At 43.6% G+C, this 22,914-nt stretch overlaps 2 protein-coding genes across 3 annotated transcripts in view; one reads left to right on the top strand and one right to left on the bottom strand.

Moving 5' to 3' along the window:
• Positions 1-5,345, top strand: part of PFDN2 (prefoldin subunit 2) — a 28,613-nt gene extending 23,268 nt beyond the window's left edge. The window contains exons 2-4 of the mRNA XM_073639247.1: positions 603-691; positions 4,697-4,820; positions 4,932-5,345. Of these exons, the coding sequence (XP_073495348.1) occupies positions 603-691; positions 4,697-4,820; positions 4,932-5,111 (393 nt within the window). The 3' untranslated portion in view covers positions 5,112-5,345. The remainder of the gene's footprint in view (positions 1-602; positions 692-4,696; positions 4,821-4,931) is intronic.
• A 697-nt stretch (positions 5,346-6,042) lies between these two features.
• Positions 6,043-8,319, bottom strand: KLHDC9 (kelch domain containing 9). 2 transcript variants are annotated; one of them, XM_073637601.1, is made up of 5 exons: positions 7,998-8,319; positions 7,043-7,559; positions 6,814-6,970; positions 6,488-6,686; positions 6,043-6,421 (listed from the first exon to the last, which is right to left on the bottom strand). In XM_073637601.1, the coding sequence occupies exons 1-5, from the start codon at positions 8,017-8,019 to the stop codon at positions 6,258-6,260; spliced, it is 1,059 nt and encodes a 352-aa protein (XP_073493702.1). In that variant the 5' UTR covers positions 8,020-8,319; the 3' UTR covers positions 6,043-6,257. The 2 variants fall into 2 exon arrangements, with proteins under 2 accessions (XP_073493702.1, XP_073493704.1); XM_073637603.1 differs by having other exon boundaries at positions 8,042-8,318.
• Positions 8,320-22,914: the final 14,595 nt, after the last annotated feature.

Genomic DNA, 22,914 nt, shown 5'->3' with positions numbered 1-22,914 from the left:
CAAAGTTGAAGTTACGCAGGGGACGGATCTTTCAGCAAGACAATGATCCAAAACACCGCTCCAAATCTACTCAGGCATTCATGCAGAGGAACAATTACAATGTTCTGGAATGGCCATCCCAGTCCCCAGACCTGAATATCATTGAACATCTGTGGGATCATTTGAAGAGGGCTGTCCATGCTCGGCGACCATCAAACTTAACTGAACTGGAATTGTTTTGTAAAGAGGAATGGTCAAAAATACCTTCATCCAGGATCCAGGAACTCATTAAAAGCTATAGGAAGCGACTAGAGGCTGTTATTTTTGCAAAAGGAGGATCTACTAAATATTAATGTCACTTTTCTGGTGAGGTGCCCATGCTTATGCACCTGTCAAATTCTGTTTGAATGCAGATTGCACATTTTCTGTTAGTACAATAAACCTCATTTCAAGGCAGAAACATTACTGTGTCCAACAGTTATTACATATATCAAACTGAAATAGCTGTTGCAAAAACACCAATTTTTATAAAGCATTAAGCTTAAGATTAATAGGGGTTCCCAAACTTTTTCATATAACTGTATTTACTGTGTTGGTAATTTCTTTTGTTTCTGCACCTTTAGGTTGTCGCTGGGTTTAATCGCCTCAGGCAAGATCAGAGAGGACTAGCCTCCAAAGCGGCGGAGCTCGAGATGGAGTTAAATGAACACGCGTAAGTACAATTTCTCGATATTTACCTCAGTAGAGGAGAGATCAGCAAGTTTTGGTACAATAGCTGTCCATGGATCATGGGAGTCGTAGTTTATCAACAAATAATGTGGCATATGGTGCTGATTCTTGTTCTAGTGATGGATAGGCGGCATTCTCAGTGATGTCACCGCTGATCTCTAGTGATGGATAGGCGGCATTCTCAGTGATGTCACCGCTGATCTCTAGTGATGGATAGGCGGCATTCTCAGTGATGTCACCGCTGATCTCTGGTGATGGATAGGCGGCATTCTCAGTGATGTCACTGCTGATCTCTAGTGATGGATAGGCGGCATTCTCAGTGATGTCACGGCTGATCTCTAGTGATGGATAGGCGGCATTCTCAGTGATGTCACCGCTGATCTCTAGTGATGGATAGGCGGCATTCTCAGTGATGTCACTGCTGATCTCTGGTGATGGATAGGCGGCATTCTCAGTGATGTCACCGCTGATCTCTAGTGATGGATAGGCAGCATTCTCAGTGATGTCACCGCTGATCTCTAGTGATGGATAGGCGGCATTCTCAGTGATGTCACCGCTGATCTCTAGTGATGGATAGGCGGCATTCTCAGTGATGTCACCGCTGATCTCTAGTGATGGATAGGCGGCATTCTCAGTGATGTCACTGCTGATCTCTGGTGATGGATAGGCGGCATTCTCAGTGATGTCACCGCTGATCTCTAGTGATGGATAGGCGGCATTCTCAGTGATGTCACCGCTGATCTCTGGTGATGGATAGGCGGCATTCTCAGTGATGTCACGGCTGATCTCTAGTGATGGATAGGCGGCATTCTCAGTGATGTCACGGCTGATCTCTAGTGATGGATAGGCGGCATTCTCAGTGATGTCACCGCTGATCTCTAGTGATGGATAGGCGGCATTCTCAGTGATGTCACTGCTGATCTCTGGTGATGGATAGGCGGCATTCTCAGTGATGTCACCGCTGATCTCTAGTGATGGATAGGCAGCATTCTCAGTGATGTCACCGCTGATCTCTAGTGATGGATAGGCGGCATTCTCAGTGATGTCACCGCTGATCTCTAGTGATGGATAGGCGGCATTCTCAGTGATGTCACCGCTGATCTCTGGTGATGGATAGGCGGCATTCTCAGTGATGTCACGGCTGATCTCTAGTGATGGATAGGCGGCATTCTCAGTGATGTCACGGCTGATCTCTAGTGATGGATAGGCGGCATTCTCAGTGATGTCACCGCTGATCTCTAGTGATGGATAGGCGGCATTCTCAGTGATGTCACTGCTGATCTCTGGTGATGGATAGGCGGCATTCTCAGTGATGTCACCGCTGATCTCTAGTGATGGATAGGCAGCATTCTCAGTGATGTCACCGCTGATCTCTAGTGATGGATAGGCGGCATTCTCAGTGATGTCACCGCTGATCTCTAGTGATGGATAGGCGGCATTCTCAGTGATGTCACCGCTGATCTCTAGTGATGGATAGGCGGCATTCTCAGTGATGTCACTGCTGATCTCTGGTGATGGATAGGCGGCATTCTCAGTGATGTCACCGCTGATCTCTAGTGATGGATAGGCGGCATTCTCAGTGATGTCACCGCTGATCTCTGGTGATGGATAGGCGGCATTCTCAGTGATGTCACCGCTGATCTCTGGTGATGGATAGGCGGCATTCTCAGTGATGTCACCGCTGATCTCTAGTGATGGATAGGCGGCATTCTCAGTGATGTCACCGCTGATCTCTGGTGATGGATAGGCGGCATTCTCAGTGATGTCACCGCTGATCTCTGGTGATGGATAGGCGGCATTCTCAGTGATGTCACTGCTGATCTCTAGTGATGGATAGGCGGCATTCTCAGTGATGTCACCGCTGATCTCTGGTGATGGATAGGCGGCATTCTCAGTGATGTCACTGCTGATCTCTAGTGATGGATAGGCGGCATTCTCAGTGATGTCACCGCAGATCTCTAGTGATGGATAGGCGGCATTCTCAGTGATGTCACCACTGATCTCTAGTGATGGATAGGCGGCATTCTCAGTGATGTCACCGCTGATCTCTAGTGATGGATAGGCGGCATTCTCAGTGATGTCACCACTGATCTCTCGTGATGGATAGGTGGCATTCTCAGTGATGTCACCGCTGTTCTCTAGTGATGGATAGGCGGCATTCTCAGTGATGTCACGGCTGCTGTCTAGTGATGGATAGGCGGCATTCTCAGTGATGTCACCGCTGATCTCTAGTGATGGATAGGTGGCATTCTCAGTGATGTCACCGCTGATCTCTGATGATGGATAGGCGGCATTCTCAGTGATGTCATCGCTGATCTCTAGTTATGGATAGGCGGCATTCTCAGTGATGTCACCGCTGATCTCTGATGATGGATAGGCGGCATTCTCAGTGATGTCACCGCTGATTCTTGTTCTAGTGATGGATAGGCGGCATTCTCAGTGATGTCACCGCTGATTTCTAGTGATGGATAGACGGCATTCTCAGTGATGTCACCGCTGATCTCTGGTGATGGATAGGAGGCATTCTCAGTGATGTCACCGCTGATCTCTAGTGATGGATAGGCGGCATTCTCAGTGATGTCACCGCTGATCTCTAGTGATGGATAGGCGGCATTCTCAGTGATGTCACCGCTGATCTCTGGTGATGGATAGGCGGCATTCTCAGTGATGTCACCGCTGATCTCTAGTGATGGATAGGCGGCATTCTCAGTGATGTCACCGCTGATCTCTAGTGATGGATAGGCGGCATTCTCAGTGATGTCACCGCTGATCTCTGGTGATGGATAGGAGGCATTCTCAGTGATGTCACCGCTGATCTCTAGTGATGGATAGACGGCATTCTCAGTGATGTCACCGCTGATCTCTAGTGATGAATAGGCGGCATTCTCAGTGATGTCACTGCTGATCTCTAGTGATGGATAGGCGGCATTCTCAGTGATGTCACCGCTGATCTCTGGTGATGGATAGGCGGCATTCTCAGTGATGTCACCGCTGATCTCTAGTGATGGATAGGCGGCATTCTCAGTGATGTCACCACTGATCTCTAGTGATGGATAGGCGGCATTCTCAGTGATGTCACCGCTGATCTCTAGTGATGGATAGGCGGCATTCTCAGTGATGTCACCACTGATCTCTCGTGATGGATAGGTGGCATTCTCAGTGATGTCACCGCTGATCTCTAGTGATGGATAGGCGGCATTCTCAGTGATGTCACCGCTGTTCTCTAGTGATGGATAGGCGGCATTCTCAGTGATGTCACGGCTGCTGTCTAGTGATGGATAGGCGGCATTCTCAGTGATGTCACCGCTGATCTCTAGTGATGGATAGGAGGCATTCTCAGTGATGTCACCGCTGATCTCTGATGATGGATAGGCGACATTCTCAGTGATGTCATCGCTGATCTCTAGTTATGGATAGACGGCATTCTCAGTGATGTCACCGCTGATCTCTGATGATGGATAGGCGGCATTCTCAGTGATGTTACCGCTGATTCTTGTTCTAGTGATGGATAGGCGGCATTCTCAGTGATGTCACCGCTGATCTCTAGTGATGGATAGACGGCATTCTCAGTGATGTCACCGCTGATCTCTGGTGATGGATAGGAGGCATTCTCAGTGATGTCACCGCTGATCTCTAGTGATGGATAGGCGGCATTCTCAGTGATGTCACCGCTGATCTCTAGTGATGGATAGGCGGCATTCTCAGTGATGTCACCGCTGATCTCTAGTGATGGATAGGCGGCATTCTCAGTGATGTCACCTCTGATCTCTAGTGATGGATAGGCGGCATTCTCAGTGATGTCACCGCTGATCTCTAGTGATGGATAGGCGGCATTCTCAGTGATGTCACCGCTGATCTCTAGTGATGGATAGGCGGCATTCTCAGTGATGTCACCGCTGATCTCTGGTGATGGATAGGTGGCATTCTCAGTGATGTCACCGCTGATCTACTAAACCAATAGTTAACCCATTATTTTCCATGTCTGTAGACTGGTGATTGACACTTTGAAGGACGTGGATCAGGACAGGAAGTGTTACCGGATGGTTGGGGGTGTGTTGGTGGAGCGCACAGTGAAGGAAGTCCTCCCCGCTCTGCAGAATAATAAGGATCAGGTGAGGATTATGCAAGAGAAGTTACATGTCTAGGCTCTCTGTTTCCTGCTGCACCTTGTGGTCCTCCCCTGCAGATCACTACATCAGTCTTTGTAATCAATCTCGTTTCAGATCAATAAGATTATCGAGACGCTGAGCGCGCAGCTGCAGACCAAGGGGCGTGAGCTCAACGAGTATCGGGAGAAGCATAACATCCGCCTTATGGGTGAAGACAACCAGAAGCAACCACCCAAAGAGAATGGAGATGGACCTGGCAGCAAACCAAGCTCTGCGGGCGTCCTGGTGTCGTGATCCTCCCACAGGAGCTGCCATTTTTATCTTTTTTATTTAATGGAGGACGAATCCGGAGCCCTCTCCTGCGGTTACATGTCACCCCCATCTTTGAGCTGTGCGCCTAAGAAGTTGGGTTATTCCTGAATATGGCCTCAGCCTGCACCAAAGGCACTCTCCTGATTTATGATGGGCATAATCGATCTTTATTTGTTTTGTTTTTGTTAAATAAAGTTTTTGTTGTTGCAGTTATAAGGCGTTTGTAGTTTTTGTTCCCTCTGCTGCAGGTGATGGCGGCACCACATTAATGGATGGACAGATCTTCCTGCAGATGACGGTGGCTCTACCATTGTAGATAGAACTTCCCAGAGAGGACAGCGGCTGTTCCGCCATGGACAGAATCTCCCGCGGAGGACGGCGGCTCTTCTGCCGCCATGGACGGAGCCTCCCGCGGAGGACGGCGGCTTTTCTGCCGCCATGGACGGAGCCTCCCGCGGAGGACGGCGGCTCTTCTGCCGCCATGGACGGAGCCTCCCGCGGAGGACGGCGGCTCTTCTGCCGCCATGGACGGAGCCTCCCGCGGAGGACGGCGGCTCTTCTGCTGCCATGGACGGAGCCTCCCTCGGAGGACGGCGGCTTTTCTGCCGCCATGGACGGAGCCTCCCTCGGAGGACGGCGGCTCTTCTGCCGCCATGGAGGGAGCCTCCCCATAGTGCTACACCGTACGTCCTGAAGTTGTGGTGTGTACTCAGACCACGATATACAGACATCTGAATTCACCCTCTTGTTTTTGCCTTCTCACTTGAAAGTTTAGCTGAACTTTGTGATTGTAAATCAGTTGAGAAGAGCTCATAAGATGCTCTCTGTGAACAGTCACTCGCTTATGGATTCTCGGTTAGCTCACTCTGCAGCCTGCTACGCATTGTGCAACACAGACACAAAAGATGGCAAATACTGCAAAATTTTTAATGAACCCAAGTGATATCATGAATTTTGGCCCAAAACACATTTGACATAGAGCTATGTGGTTTGACATTGTCCTGCGCGGTGAGCTGTTGGGATACAGGCAAAGTTTTGATCTTTTTCAATTTGTTGATTATTATAGTCTTTGTAGCTGTTAAATCGGTGCCCAGGTGGAGAGGACAAGACCCCTGCAGTCTCTGCCCATTACAGGAATTCCAGCACAGAGATGGTGGGGCAAGGTGTTCTGCCATCAGCGCCAAATCCACCCACCAGATACAGGCGGCCATTAAGCTGGCTGGTCCGGTGGCCGACTCTCTTCTGCAGAGGATCTGATCCAGGGAAACGGAACCAGCTCATTGGGTTGCAGCCTGTAAATGGATATTGTGATGGCACTGTGACCAAGTGTAAACGTTACAAATCCAAGAAAAACTCACGTGTGTCGCAGACATAGAGGTCGTTGCAGATGGCATCGCGGCTCCGGGCGAGAGTTTCTCCACCATAAACCACTATAAAAGGACCAATAGCGGAGCAGGAATGATGGCGCAGGCTCTTGGGGGCTTCGCGTTTGGCTTTATCTGAGGTTACAAGCTTAGACAACTGCTCCGACAGCCGAGAGCAAGGAGACACATTCTCCTGGAAAAGAGACGTAATATTAGAGAGGGCTCAGACTAATCTACCTGAAATCCTTCAGAGACCATTTGTGGTCCTCCATTATTTTTGGCAAGGAAACTCTGACCATTGCGGCATTTCTGGCTGATACCTGGATTTTTCCCGCTTCCCACCGTCCGACTAAGTCACCAGCAGTTGATTCTCTGCCCCCGAATACGAAGAGAGACCATCCATATCTGATGCCGGACTGCAGGAGGATGGCGGAGTGCCCTGATCGTGACGCGGTGTGGGATTCCTCCTCTTTGTACCTGTGGATAACACATGTAGATTTTAATGCCAAGTGTGTGGAGAGTCGGGGGACCAGCACAAATGTTACTTGCCGGTAAGTCTTGTCGCTGGCGTTGAGGTGTAGGGTGTATACGCTGGCGTAACGTCTCTGTGTGCGTAGTCCTCCTTCCCAGCCCACCACGCACAGCTCGCGGTCAGATACCTTGGTGCAGGTGTGACTGCTGAGCCCCGCTGGGGGGTTACTGGATGGCTCCTCTGCCCATGATGCCCACTCCCTGGTCTCTGTATCGTAGCTGCAGATAGTTGATAATCTCCGTGCACCGTCCCATCCCCCGACCACACAAAGCCACCTGTTATTGAGCACGACTGCGTCGTGATGACTTCTTCTAAACGTACTGTCCTGACCGCCACTGTCTGCGGCTGTTTGCTCCGGGTCAAAGGTCACAATATCATCAAGAGGGAGATCTTTGGGGTCAGCGGATTTTACCCCTCCATATAGATACAGCTTGCCCTGTATGGGTGTACATGTGTGGTGGGCAAGGGCAAATCGTGAATCATGAGCCACCGGGGTCAACGTCCACAGATCTGCTCCATACATTATCGCTGGGTCTACAAGACACATGGAAATGCTTCACTGAGAGCAGATGACCCCTACTGATACACACCCATTAAATATTCCACCGTGACCCACCCACTAAATGATGACTGAGGCATAGCCACTGAATCCCTACGGAGACGTGCCCACTAAGCAATCCCTACGGAGACGTGCCCACTAAGCAATCCCTACGGAGACGTGCCCACTAAGCAATCCCTACGGAGACGTGCCCACTAAGCAATCCCTACGGAGACGTGCCCACTAAGCAATCCCTACTGGAACAACCTCACTAAATGATCCCTAATGAGACACAATTACTAATAAAACCCAGCTGATATACACCCACTAAGTCATGCCTATAGAAACACATCTTTTAAACCCTCACCCATCAGGGACCCTTCCTACTGAGTAATGTCCATTAATTACTCCTTACTAAATCCCATCTTACTAACCTGTCTCTTCAAGAAGACACATCTTTGAAGAAATCCCTACTCACCCAGCAATCTGCATGTAGACAAAGGCTCTCAGAAACCTCAACACAACACAAGGGCCCTGTTCCCTTATCAATATATGTCCTGCTGTGTGCCCCCTCTGCACGCTGGGGCCAGTGTCAGCACACAAAGGGTTAATAAACAGCAGAGTAAAATCACTCATTTATCTGATCCACAGGTCTGATGCTGTAGTTCCGTCTTGACCACGCCCACATCTCCAGAGCAACCGCAGTACATAAACCACTGCCAGACTGAGACTGTACAGAGACAATACTGAGCAAGCGGTATGGTACTGTGCAGAATATCACAGATACTGAGAATTACACCCAGTATACAGGACAGGAGAAGTGGTACTGTGCAGAATATCACAGATACTGAGAATTACACCCAGTATACAGGACAGGAGAAGTGGTACTGTGCAGTGTATATATACAGAATAATACAGATACTGAGAATTACACCCAGTATACAGGACAGGAGAAGTGGTACTGTGCAGTGTATATACAGAATAATACAGGTACTGAGGATTACACCCAGTATACAGGACAGGAGAAGTGGTACTGTGCAGTGTATATACAGAATAATACAGATACTGAGAATTACACCCAGTATACAGGACAGGAGAAGTGGTACTGTGAAGTGTATATATACAGAATAATACAGATACTGAGAATTACACCCAGTATACAGGACAGGAGAAGTGGTACTGTGCAGTGTTTATATACAGGATAATACAGATACTGAGAATTACACCCAGTATACAGGACAGGAGAAGTGGTGCTGTGCAGTGTATATATACAGAATAATATAGATACTGGGAATTACACCCAGTATACAGGACAGGAGAAGTGGTACTGTGCAGTGTATATATACAGAATAATACAGGTACTGGGAATTACACCCAGTATACAGGACAGGAGAAGTGGTACTGTACAGTGTATATACAGAATAATACAGATACTGAGAATTACACCCAGTATACAGGACAGGAGAAGTGGTACTGTGCAGTGTATATATACAGGATAATACAGATACTGAGAATTACACCCAGTATACAGGACAGGAGAAGTGGTGCTGTGCAGTGTATATATACAGAATAATATAGATACTGGGAATTACACCCAGTATACAGGACAGGAGAAGTGGTACTGTGCAGTGTATATATACAGGATAATACAGATACTGAGAATTACACCCAGTATACAGGACAGAAGAAGTGGTACTGCGCAGTGTATATATACAGAATAATACAGATACTGGGAATTACACCCAGTATACAGGACAGGAGAAGTGGTACTGTGCAGTGTATATATACAGCATAATACAGATACTGAGAATTACACCCAGTATACAGGACAGGAGAAGTGGTACTGCGCAGTGTATATATACAGAATAATACAGATGCTGAGGATTACACCCAGTATACAGAACAGGAGAAGTGGTACTGTGCAGTGTATATATACAGAATAATACAGATACTGAGAATTACACCCAGTACAGAGGACAGGAGAAGTGGTACTGTGCAGTGTATATATACAGAATAATACAGATACTGAGAATTACACCCAGTATACAGGACAGGAGAAGTGGTACTGTGCAGTGTATATATACAGGATAATACAGATACTGAGAATTACACCCAGTATACAGGACAGGAGAAGTGGTACTGTGCAGTGTATATACAGAATAATACAGATACTGAGAATTACACCCAGTATACAGGACAGGAGAAGTGGTACTGTGCAGTGTATATACAGAATAATACAGATACTGAGAATCACACCCAGTATACAGGACAGGAGAAGTGGTACTGTGCAGTGTATATATACAGAATAATACAGATACTGAGAATTACACCCAGTATACAGAACAGGAGAAGTGGTACTGTGCAGTGTATATATACAGAATAATACAGATACTGAGAATTACATCCAGTATACAGGACAGGAGAAGTGGTACTGTGCAGTGTATATACAGAATACTACAGGTACTGAGAATTACACCCAGTATACAGGACAGGAGCAGTGGTACTGTGCAGTGTATATATACAGAATAATACAGATACTGAGAATTACACCCAGTATACAGAACAGGAGAAGTGGTGCTGTGCAGTGTATGTATACAGAATAATACAGATACTGAGAATCACACCCAGTATACAGGACAGGAGAAGTGGTACTGTGCAGTGTATATATACAGAATAATACAGATACAGAGAATTACACCCAGTATACAGGACAGGAGAAGTGGTGCTGTGCAGTGTATATATACAGAATAATACAGGTACTGAGAATTACACCCAGTATACAGGACAGGAGAAGTGGTACTGTGCAGTGTATATATAGAATAATACAGGTACTGAGCATTACACCCAGTATACAGGACAGGAGAAGTGGTGCTGTGCAGTGTATGTATACAGAATAATACAGATACTGAGAATCACACCCAGTATACAGGAAAGGAGAAGTGGTACTGTGCAGTGTATATATACAGAATAATACAGATACAGAGAATTACACCCAGTATACAGGACAGGAGAAGTGGTACTGTGCAGTGTGTATATACAGAATAATACAGATACTGAGAATTACACCCAGTATACAGGACAGGAGAAGTGGTACTGTGCAGTGTATATATACAGAATAATACAGGTACTGAGAATTACACCCAGTATACAGGACAGGAGAAGTGGTACTGTGCAGTGTATATATAGAATAATACAGGTACTGAGAATTACACCCAGTATACAGTACAGGAGAAGTGGTACTGTGCAGTGTATATATAGAATAATACAGGTACTGAGAATTACACCCAGTATACAGGACAGGAGAAGTGGTACTGTGCAGTGTATATATAGAATAATACAGGTACTGAGAATTACACCCAGTATACAGGACAGGAGAAGTGGTACTGTGCAGTGTATATACAGAATAATACAGATACAGAGAATTACACTCAGTATACAGGACAGGAGAAATGGTACAGTGTAGTGTATATACAGAATAATACAGATACAGAGAATTACACTCAGTATACAGGACAGGAGAATTGGTACAGTGTAGTGTATATACAGGACAGGGAAGTTGTACTGTGCAGTGTGTATATATACAGAGTAATACAGATACTGAGAATTACACCCAGTATACAGGACAGGAGAAGGGGTACTGTGCAGTGTATATACAGAATAATACAGGTACTGAGCATTACACCCAGTATACAGGACAGGAGAAGTGGTACTGTGCAGTGTATATATACAGGATAATACAGATACTGAGAATTACACCCAGTATACAGGACAGGAGAAGTGGTACTGTGCAGTGTATATACAGAATAATACAGGTACTGAGAATTACACCCAGTATACAGGACAGGAGCAGTGGTACTGTGCAGTGTATGTATACAGAATAATACAGATACTGAGAATCACACCCAGTATACAGGACAGGAGAAGTGGTACTGTGCAGTGTATATATACAGAATAATACAGATACAGAGAATTACACCCAGTATACAGGACAGGAGAAGTGGTGCTGTGCAGTGTATATATACAGAATAATACAGGTACTGAGAATTACACCCAGTATACAGGACAGGAGAAGTGGTACTGTGCAGTGTATATATAGAATAATACAGGTACTGAGAATTACACCCAGTATACAGGACAGGAGAAGTGGTACTGTGCAGTGTATATATAGAATAATACAGGTACTGAGAATTACACCCAGTATACAGGACAGGAGAAGTGGTACTGTGCAGTGTATATACAGAATAATACAGATACAGAGAATTACACTCAGTATACAGGACAGGAGAAATGGTACAGTGTAGTGTATATACAGGACAGGGAAGTTGTACTGTGCAGTGTGTATATATACAGAGTAATACAGATACTGAGAATTACACCCAGTATACAGGACAGGAGAAGGGGTACTGTGCAGTGTATATACAGAATAATACAGGTACTGAGCATTACACCCAGTATACAGGACAGGAGAAGTGGTACTGTGCAGTGTATATATACAGAATAATACAGATACTGAGAATTACACTCAGTATACAGGACAGGAGAAGTGGTACTGTGCAGTGTATATATACAGAATAATACAGGTACTGAGAATTACACCCAGTATACAGGACAGGAGAAGTGGTACTGTGCAGTGTATATATAGAATAATACAGGTACTGAGAATTACACCCAGTATACAGGACAGGAGAAGTGGTACTGTGCAGTGTATATATAGAATAATACAGTTACTGAGAATTACACCCAGTATACAGGACAGGAGAAGTGGTGCTGTGCAGTGTATATATACAGAATAATACAGATACTGAGAATTACACCCAGTATACAGGACAGGTGAAGTGGTACTGTGCAGTGTATATATACAGAATAATACAGATACTGAGAATTACACCCAGTACACAGGACAGGAGAAGTGGTACTGTGCAGTGTATATATACAGAATAATACAGATACTGAGAATCACACCCAGTGTACAGGACAGGAGAAGTGGTACTGTGCAGTGTATGTATACAGAATAATACAGCTACTGAGAATTACACCCAGTATACAGGACAGGAGAAGTGGTACTGCGCAGTGTATATATACAGAATAATACAGATACTGAGAATTACACCCAGTATACAGGACAGGAGAAGTGGTACTGTGCAGTGTATATATACAGAATAATACAGATACTGAGAATCACACCCAGTATACAGGACAGGAGAAGTGGTACTGTGCAGTGTATGTATACAGAATAATACAGCTACTGAGAATTACACCCAGTATACAGGACAGGAGAAGTGGTACTGTGCAGTGTATGTATACAGAATAATATAGATACTGAGAATCACACCCAGTATACAGGACAGGAGAAGTGGTACTGTGCAGTGTATGTATACAGAATAATACAGCTACTGAGAATTACACCCAGTATACAGGACAGGAGAAGTGGTACTGCGCAGTGTATATATACAGAATAATACAGCTACTGAGAATTACACCCAGTATACAGGACAGGAGAAGTGGTACTGCGCAGTGTATATATACAGAATAATACAGCTACTGAGAATTACACCCAGTATACAGGACAGGAGAAGTGGTACTGCGCAGTGTATATATACAGAATAATACAGATACTGAGAATTACACCCAGTATACAGGACAGGAGAAGTGGTACTGTGCAGTGTATATATACAGAATAATACAGATACTGAGAATCACACCCAGTATACAGGACAGGAGAAGTGGTACTGTGCAGTGTATGTATACAGAATAATACAGCTACTGAGAATTACACCCAGTATACAGGACAGGAGAAGTGGTACTGTGCAGTGTATGTATACAGAATAATACAGATACTGAGAATCACACCCAGTATACAGGACAGGAGAAGTGGTACTGTGCAGTGTATGTATACAGAATAATACAGCTACTGAGAATTACACCCAGTATACAGGACAGGAGAAGTGGTACTGTGCAGTGTATGTATACAGAATAATACAGCTACTGAGAATTACACCCAGTATACAGGACAGAAGTGGTACTGCGCAGTGTATACAGTTATATGAAAAAGTTTGGGCACCCCTATTAATCTTAAGCTTAATGTTTTATAAAAATTGGTGTTTTTGCAACAGCTATTTCAGTTTGATATATGTAATAACTGTTGGACACAGTAATGTTTCTGCCTTGAAATGAGGTTTATTGTACTAACAGAAAATGTGCAATCTGCATTCAAACAAAATTTGACAGGTGCATAAGTATGGGCACCCTTATCATTTTCTTGTTTTAAATACTCCTACCTACTTTTTAATGACTTACTAAAGCACTTTTTTTGGTTTTGTAACCTCATTGAGCTTTGAACTTCATAGCCAGGTGTATGCAATCATGAGAAAAGCTACTTAAAGTGGCCACTTGCAAGTTGTTCTCCTGTTTGAATCTCCTCTGAAGAGTGGCATCATGGGCTCCTCAAAACAACTGTCAAATGATCTGAAAACAAAGATTATTCAACATAGTTGTTCAGGGGAAGGATACAAAAAGCTGTCTCAGAGATTTAACCTGTCAGTTTCCACTGTGAGGAACATAGTAAGGAAATGGAAGAACACAGGGACAGTTCTTGTTAAGGCCAGCAGTGGCAGGCAAAGAAAAACATCAGAAAGGCAGAGAAGAAGAATGGTGAGATCAGTCAAGGACAATCCTCAGACCACCTCCAGAGAGCTGCAGCATCAACTTGTTGCAGATGGTGTCACTGTGCATCGGTCAACTATACAACGCACTTTGCACAAGGAGAAGCTGTATGGGAGAGTGATGCGAAAGAAGCCGTTTCTGCAAGCACGCCACAAACTGAGTCAGCTGAAGTATGCAAAAGCACATTTGGAGAAGCCAATTTCCTTTTGGAAGAAGGTCCTGTGGCCGGATGAAACCAAGATTGAGTTGTTTGGTCATACAAAAAGGTGTTATGCATGGCGACAAAAAAACACAGCATTCCAAGAAAAACACTTGCTACCCACAGTAAAATTTGGTGGACGTTCCATCATGCTTTGGGGCTGTGTGGCCAATGCCGGCACCGGGAATCTTGTTAAAGTTGAGGGACGCATGGATTCCACTCAGTATCAGCAGATTCTTGACAATAATGTTCAAGAATCAGTGACAAAGTTGAAGTTACGCAGGGGATGGATCTTTCAGCGAGACAATGATCCAAAACACCGCTCCAAATCTACTCAGGCATTCATGCAGAGGAACAATTACAATGTTCTGGAATGGCCATCCCAGTCCCCAGACCTGAATATCATTGAACATCTGTGGGATCATTTGAAGAGGGCTGTCCATGCTCGGCGACCATCAAACTTAACTGAACTGGAATTGTTTTGTAAAGAGGAATGGTCAAAAATACCTTCATCCAGGATCCAGGAAATCATTAAAAGCTGCAGGAAGTGACTAGAGGCTGTTATTTTTGCAAAAGGAGGATCTACTAAATATTAATGTCACTTTTCTGGTGAGGTGCCCATACTTATGCACCTGTCAAATTTTGTTTGAATGCAGATTGCACATTTTCTGTTAGTACAATAAACCTCATTTCAAGGCAGAAACATTACTGTGTCCAACAGTTATTACATAGATCAAACTGAAATAGCTGTTGCAAAAACACCAATTTTTATAAAACAATAAGCTTAAGATTAATAGGGGTGCCCAAACTTTTTCATATAACTGTATATACAGAATAATACAGATACTGAGAATCACACCCAGTATACAGGACAGGAGAAGTGGTGCTGTGCAGTGTATATATACAGAATAATACAGATACTGAGAATCACACCCAGTATACAGGACAGGAGAAGTGGTACTGTGCAGTGTATATATGCAGAGTAATACAGATACAGAGAATTACACTCAGTATACAGGACAAGAGAATTGGTACAGTGTAGTGTATATACAGGACAGGGAAGTTGTACTGTGCAGTGTGTATATATACAGAGTAATACAGATACTGAGAATTACACCCAGTATACAGGACAGGAGAAGGGGTACTGTGCAGTGTATATACAGAATAATACAGGTACTGAGAATTACACCCAGTATACAGGACAGGAGAAGTGGTACTGTGCAGTGTATGTATACAGAATAATACAGATACTGAGAATCACACCCAGTATACAGGACAGGAGAAGTGGTACTGTGCAGTGTATATATACAGAGTAATACAGATACTGAGAATTACACCCAGTATACAGGACAGGAGAAGGGGTACTGTGCAGTGTATATACAGAATAATACAGATACTGAGAATTACACCCAGTATACAGGACAGGAGATGTGGTACTGTGCAGTGTATATATACAGAATAATACAGGTACTGAGAATTACACCCAGTATACAGGACAGGAGAAGTGGTACTGTGCAGTGTATATATACAGAATAATACAGGTACTGAGAATTACACCCAGTATACAGGACAGGAGAAGTGGTACTGTGCAGTGTATGTATACAGAATAATACAGCTACTGAGAATTACACCCAGTATACAGGACAGGAGAAGTGGTACTGCGCAGTGTATATATACAGAATAATACAGATACTGAGAATCACACCCAGTATACAGGACAGGAGAAGTGGTGCTGTGCAGTGTATATATACAGAATAATACAGATACTGAGAATCACACCCAGTATACAGGACAGGAGAAGTGGTACTGTGCAGTGTATATATACAGAGTAATACAGATACTGAGAATTACACCCAGTATACAGGACAGGAGAAGGGGTACTGTGCAGTGTATATACAGAATAATACAGATACTGAGAATTACACCCAGTATACAGGACAGGAGATGTGGTACTGTGCAGTGTATATATACAGAATAATACAGGTACTGAGAATTACACCCAGTATACAGGACAGGAGAAGTGGTACTGTGCAGTGTATGTATACAGAATAATACAGCTACTGAGAATTACACCCAGTATACAGGACAGGAGAAGTGGTACTGCGCAGTGTATATATACAGAATAATACAGATACTGAGAATCACACCCAGTATACAGGACAGGAGAAGTGGTGCTGTGCAGTGTATATATACAGAATAATACAGGTACTGAGAATCACACCCAGTATACAGGACAGGAGAAGTGGTACTGTGCAGTGTATATATACAGAATAATACAGATACTGAGAATCACACCCAGTATACAGGACAGGAGAAGTGGTACTGTGCAGTGTATACAGTGCCTACAAGTAGTATTCAACCCCCTGCAGATTTAGCTGGTTGACACATGCGGAATTAACTTGGCATTGTGACATTTGTACTGTAGATCAGCCTGGAAGTGGGAAATGCACTGCAGCAAATTTTGTTTTTGTTTTTTTTTATTTTTTTTTTTTAAAACGTTAAAAGTTAATTCAGAGTGTCATTTATTATTCAACCCCTCAAACCACAAGAATTCTGTTTGGTCCCCCTAAAGTATTAAGAAGTAGTTCAGGCACCAAGAATAATGAGCTTCACATGTGTGGATTAAAGATCTCTTTTGCCAGCCTTTTCTGACTATTTAAGACCCTCCCCAAACTTTTGAACAGCACTCAGACATGGTCAACATGGGAAAGACAAAGGAGCATTCCAAGGCCATCAGAGACAAGATCGTGGAGGGTCACAAGGCTGGCAAGGGGTACAAAACCCTTTCCAAGGAGTTGGGCCTACCTGTCTCCACTGTTGGGAGCATCATCCGTAAGTGGAAGGCTTATGGAACTACTGTTAGCCTTCCACGGCCTGGACAGCCTTTGAAAGTGTCCTCCCGTGCCGAGGCCAGGCTTGTCCGAAGAGTCAAGGCTAACCCAAGGACAACAAGGAAGGAGCTCCGGGAAGATCTCATGGCAGTGGGGACATTGGTTTCAGTCAATACCATAAGTAACGTACTCCACCGCAATGGTCTCCGTTCCAGACGAGCCTGTATGGTACCTTTACTTTCAAAGCGTCATGTCAAGGCTCGTCTACAGTTTGCTCATGATCACTTGGAGGACTCTGAGACAGACTGGTTCAAGGTTCTATGGTCTGATGAGACCAAGATCGAGATCTTTGGTGCCAACCACACACGTGACGTTTGGAGACTGGATGGCACTGCATACGACCCCAAGAATACCATCCCTACAGTCAAGCATGGTGGTGGCAGCATCATGCTGTGGGGCTGTTTCTCAGCCAAGGGGCCTGGCCATCTGGTCCGCATCCATGGGAAGATGGATAGCACGGCCTACCTGGAGATTTTGGCCAAGAACCTCCGCTCCTCCATCAAGGATCTTAAGATGGGTCGTAATTTCATCTTCCAACAAGACAATGACCCAAAGCACACAGCCAAGAAAACCAAGGCCTGGTTCAAGAGGGAAAAAGTCAAGGTGTTGGAGTGGCCTAGTCAGTCTCCTGACCTTAACCCAATTGAAAACTTGTGGAAGGAGCTCAAGAATAAAGTCCACATGAGACACCCAAAGAACCTAGATAACTTGGAGAAGATCTGCATGGAGGAGTGGGCCAAGATAACTCCACAGACCTGTGCCGGCCTGATCAGGTCTTATAAAAGACGATTATTAGCTGTAATTGCAAACAAGGGTTATTCCACAAAATATTAAACATAGGGGTTGAATAATAATTGACCCACACTTTTATGTTTAAAATTTAATAAAATTCAACTGAGCAACATAACTTTTTGGTTTGTAAGATTTATGCTTCTGTTCATAAAACCTACTCTCGTTTGCAGTTTGAAGGCTCTAACTTATTTGCATCTTATCAAAGCAGCTAAATCTGCAGGGGGTTGAATACTACTTGTAGGCACTGTATATACAGAATAATACAGATACTGAGAATCACACCCAGTATACAGGACAGGAGAAGTGGTACTGTGCAGTGTATATACAGAATAATACAGATACTGAGAATCACACCCAGTATACAGGACAGGAGAAGTGGTGCTGTGCAGTGTATATATACAGAATAATACAGATACTGAGAATTACACCCAGTATACAGGACAGGAGAAGTGGTGCTGTGCAGTGTATATACAGAATAATACAGATACTGAGAATTACACCCAGTATACAGGACAGGAGAAGTGGTACTGTGCAGTGTATGTATACAGAATAATACAGCTACTGAGAATTACACCCAGTATACAGGACAGGAGAAGTGGTACTGCGCAGTGTATATATGCAGAATAATACAGATACTGAGAATTACACCCAGTATACAGGACAGGTGAAGTGGTACTGTGCAGTGTATATACAGAATAATACAGATACTGAGAATTACACCCAGTATACAGGACAGGAGAAGTGGTACTGTGCAGTGTATGTATACAGAATAATACAGCTACTGAGAATTACACCCAGTATACAGGACAGGAGAAGTGGTACTGCGCAGTGTATATATACAGAATAATACAGATACTGAGAATTACACCCAGTATACAGGACAGGAGAAGTGGTACTGTGCAGTGTATATATACAGAATAATACAGATACTGAGAATCACACCCAGTATACAGGACAGGAGAAGTGGTACTGTGCAGTGTATGTATACAGAATAATACAGCTACTGAGAATTACACCCAGTATACAGGACAGGAGAAGTGGTACTGTGCAGTGTATGTATACAGAATAATACAGCTACTGAGAATTACACCCAGTATACAGGACAGGAGAAGTGGTACTGCGCAGTGTATATATACAGAATAATACAGATACTGAGAATCACACCCAGTATACAGGACAGGAGAAGTGGTACTGTGCAGTGTATGTATACAGAATAATACAGCTACTGAGAATTGCACCCAGTATACAGGACAGGAGAAGTGGTACTGCGCAGTGTATATATACAGAATAATACAGATACTGAGAATCACACCCAGTATACAGGACAGGAGAAGTGGTACTGTGCAGTGTATGTATACAGAATAATACAGCTACTGAGAATTACACCCAGTATACAGGACAGGAGAAGTGGTACTGTGCAGTGTATGTATACAGAATAATACAGCTACTGAGAATTACACCCAGTATACAGGACAGGAGAAGTGGTACTGTGCAGTGTATACAGTTATATGAAAAAGTTTGGGCACCCCTATTAATCTTAAGCTTATTGTTTTATAAAAATTGGTGTTTTTGCAACAGCTATTTCAGTTTGATATATGTAATAACTGTTGGACACAGTAATGTTTCTGCCTTGAAATGAAGTTTATTGTACTAACAGAAAATGTGCAATCTGCATTCAAACAAAATTTGACAGGTGCATAAGTATGGGCACCCTTATCATTTTCTTGTTTTAAATACTCCTACCTACTTTTTAATGACTTACTAAAGCACTTTTTTTGGTTTTGTAACCTCATTGAGCTTTGAACTTCATAGCCAGGTGTATGCAATCATGAGAAAAGCTACTTAAAGTGGCCACTTGCAAGTTGTTCTCCTGTTTGAATCTCCTCTGAAGAGTGGCATCATGGGCTCCTCAAAACAACTGTCAAATGATCTGAAAACAAAGATTATTCAACATAGTTGTTCAGGGGAAGGATACAAAAAGCTGTCTCAGAGATTTAACCTGTCAGTTTCCACTGTGAGGAACATAGTAAGGAAATGGAAGAACACAGGGACAGTTCTTGTTAAGGCCAGAAGTGGCAGGCAAAGAAAAACATCAGAAAGGCAGAGAAGAAGAATGGTGAGATCAGTCAAGGACAATCCTCAGACCACCTCCAGAGAGCTGCAGCATCAACTTGTTGCAGATGGTGTCACTGTGCATCGGTCAACTATACAACGCACTTTGCACAAGGAGAAGCTGTATGGGAGAGTGATGCGAAAGAAGCCGTTTCTGCAAGCACGCCACAAACAGAGTCAGCTGAAGTATGCAAAAGCACATTTGGAGAAGCCAATTTCCTTTTGGAAGAAGGTCCTGTGGCCGGATGAAACCAAGATTGAGTTGTTTGGTCATACAAAAAGGTGTTATGCATGGCGACAAAAAAACACAGCATTCCAAGAAAAACACTTGCTACCCACAGTAAAATTTGGTGGACGTTCCATCATGCTTTGGGGCTGTGTGGCCAATGCCGGCACCGGGAATCTTGTTAAAGTTGAGGGACGCATGGATTCCACTCAGTATCAGCAGATTCTTGACAATAATGTTCAAGAATCAGTGACAAAGTTGAAGTTACGCAGGGGATGGATCTTTCAGCAAGACAATGATCCAAAACACCGCTCCAAATCTACTCAGGCATTCATGCAGAGGAACAATTACAATGTTCTGGAATGGCCATCCCAGTCCCCAGACCTGAAAATCATTGAACATCTGTGGGATCATTTGAAGAGGGCTGTCCATGCTCGGTGACCATCAAACTTAACTGAACTGGAATTGTTTTGTAAAGAGGAATGGTCAAAAATACCTTCATCCAGGATCCAGGAACTCATTAAAAGCTACAGGAAGCGACTAGAGGCTGTTATTTTTGCAAAAGGAGGATCTACTAAATATTAATGTCACTTTTCTGGTGAGGTGCCCATACTTATGCACCTGTCAAATTTTGTTTGAATGCAGATTGCACATTTTCTGATAGTACAATAAACCTCATTTCAAGGCAGAAACATTACTGTGTCCAACAGTTATTACATATATCAAACTGAAATAGCTGTTGCAAAAACACCAATTTTTATAAAACAATAAGCTTAAGATTAATAGGGGTGCCCAAACTTTTTCATATAACTGTATATACAGAATAATACAGATACTGAGAATCACACCCAGTATACAGGACAGGAGAAGTGGTACTGTGCAGTGTATATATACAGAATAATACAGATACTGAGAATCACACCCAGTATACAGGACAGGAGAAGTGGTACTGTGTAGTGTATATATACAGAATAATACAGATACTGAGAATTACACCCAGTATACAGGACAGGAGAAGTGGTACTGTGCAGTGTATATATAGAATAATACAGGTACTGAGAATTACACCCAGTATACAGGACAGGAGAAGTGGTACTGTGCAGTGTATATACAGAATAATACAGATACTGAGAATTACACCCAGTATACAGGACAGGAGATGTGGTACTGTGCAGTGTATATATACAGAATAATACAGGTACTGAGAATTACACCCAGTATACAGGACAGGAGAAGTGGTACTGTGCAGTGTATATATACAGAATAATACAGGTACTGAGAATTACACCCAGTATACAGGACAGGAGAAGTGGTACTGTGCAGTGTATGTATACAGAATAATACAGCTACTGAGAATTACACCCAGTATACAGGACAGGAGAAGTGGTACTGCGCAGTGTATATATACAGAATAATACAGATACTGAGAATCACTCCCAGTATACAGGACAGGAGAAGTGATGCTGTGCAGTGTATATATACAGAATAATACAGATACTGAGAATCACACCCAGTATACAGGACAGGAGAAGTGGTGCTGTGCAGTGTATATATACAGAATAATACAGATACTGAGAATCACACCCAGTATACAGGACAGGAGAAGTGGTACTGTGCAGTGTATATATACAGAATAATACAGATACTGAGAATCACACCCAGTATACAGGACAGGAGAAGTGGTACTGTGCAGTGTATATACAGAATAATACAGATATTGAGAATTACACCCAGTATACAGGACAGGAGAAGTGGTACTGTGCAGTGTATATATACAGAATAATACAGATACTGAGAATTACACCCAGTATACAGGACAGGAGAAGTGGTACTGTGCAGTGTATATATACAGAATAATACAGATACTGAGAATCACACCCAGTATACAGGACAGGAGAAGTGGTACTGTGCAGTGTATATATACAGAATAATACAGATACTGAGAATTACACCCAGTATACAGGACAGGAGAAGTGGTACTGTTCAGTTTATATATACAGAATAATACAGGTACTGAGAATTACACCCAGTATACAGGGCAGGAGCAGTGGTACTGTGCAGTGTATATATACAGAATAATACAGATACTGAGAATTACACCCAGTATACAGGACAGGAGAAGTGGTACTGTGCAGTGTGTATATATACAGAATAATACAGATACTGAGGATTACACCCAGTATACCGGACAGGAGAAGTGGTACTGTGCAGTATATATACAGAATAATACAGATACTGAGAATCACACCCAGTATACAGGACAGGAGAAGTGGTACTGTGCAGTGAATATGTACAGAATAATACCGATACTGAGAATTACACCCAGTATACAGGACAGGAGAAGTGGTACTTTTCAGTGTGTATATATACAGAATAATACAGATACTGAGGATTACACCCAGTATACAGGACAGGAGAAGTGGTACTGTGCAGTATATATACAGAATAATACAGATACTGAGAATCAC

The sequence above is a fragment of the Phyllobates terribilis genome, unplaced genomic scaffold (genome assembly GCF_046119375.1).
Source record: "Phyllobates terribilis strain yellow unplaced genomic scaffold, ASM4611937v1 Scaffold_7__3_contigs__length_470593459, whole genome shotgun sequence".
In the NCBI taxonomy this organism is placed as follows: Eukaryota; Metazoa; Chordata; class Amphibia; order Anura; family Dendrobatidae; genus Phyllobates; species Phyllobates terribilis.
This window is presented reverse-complemented; position numbering and strand designations above follow the sequence as displayed.

What these genes read in the sequence shown, in the direction of transcription:
- KLHDC9 (XM_073637601.1), bottom strand. Translation starts at nt 8,019, where the DNA reads ATGTGTCTTCTTGAAGAGACAG. An exon ending in GGGAAGCGGGAAAAATCCAG is followed by an intron (nt 6,687 to 6,813) that starts GTATCAGCCAGA and finishes TCTCTTTTCCAG; the next exon opens with GAGAATGTGTCTCCTTGCTC. An exon ending in CCTCTATGTCTGCGACACAC is followed by an intron (nt 6,422 to 6,487) that starts GTGAGTTTTTCT and finishes ATCCATTTACAG; the next exon opens with GCTGCAACCCAATGAGCTGG.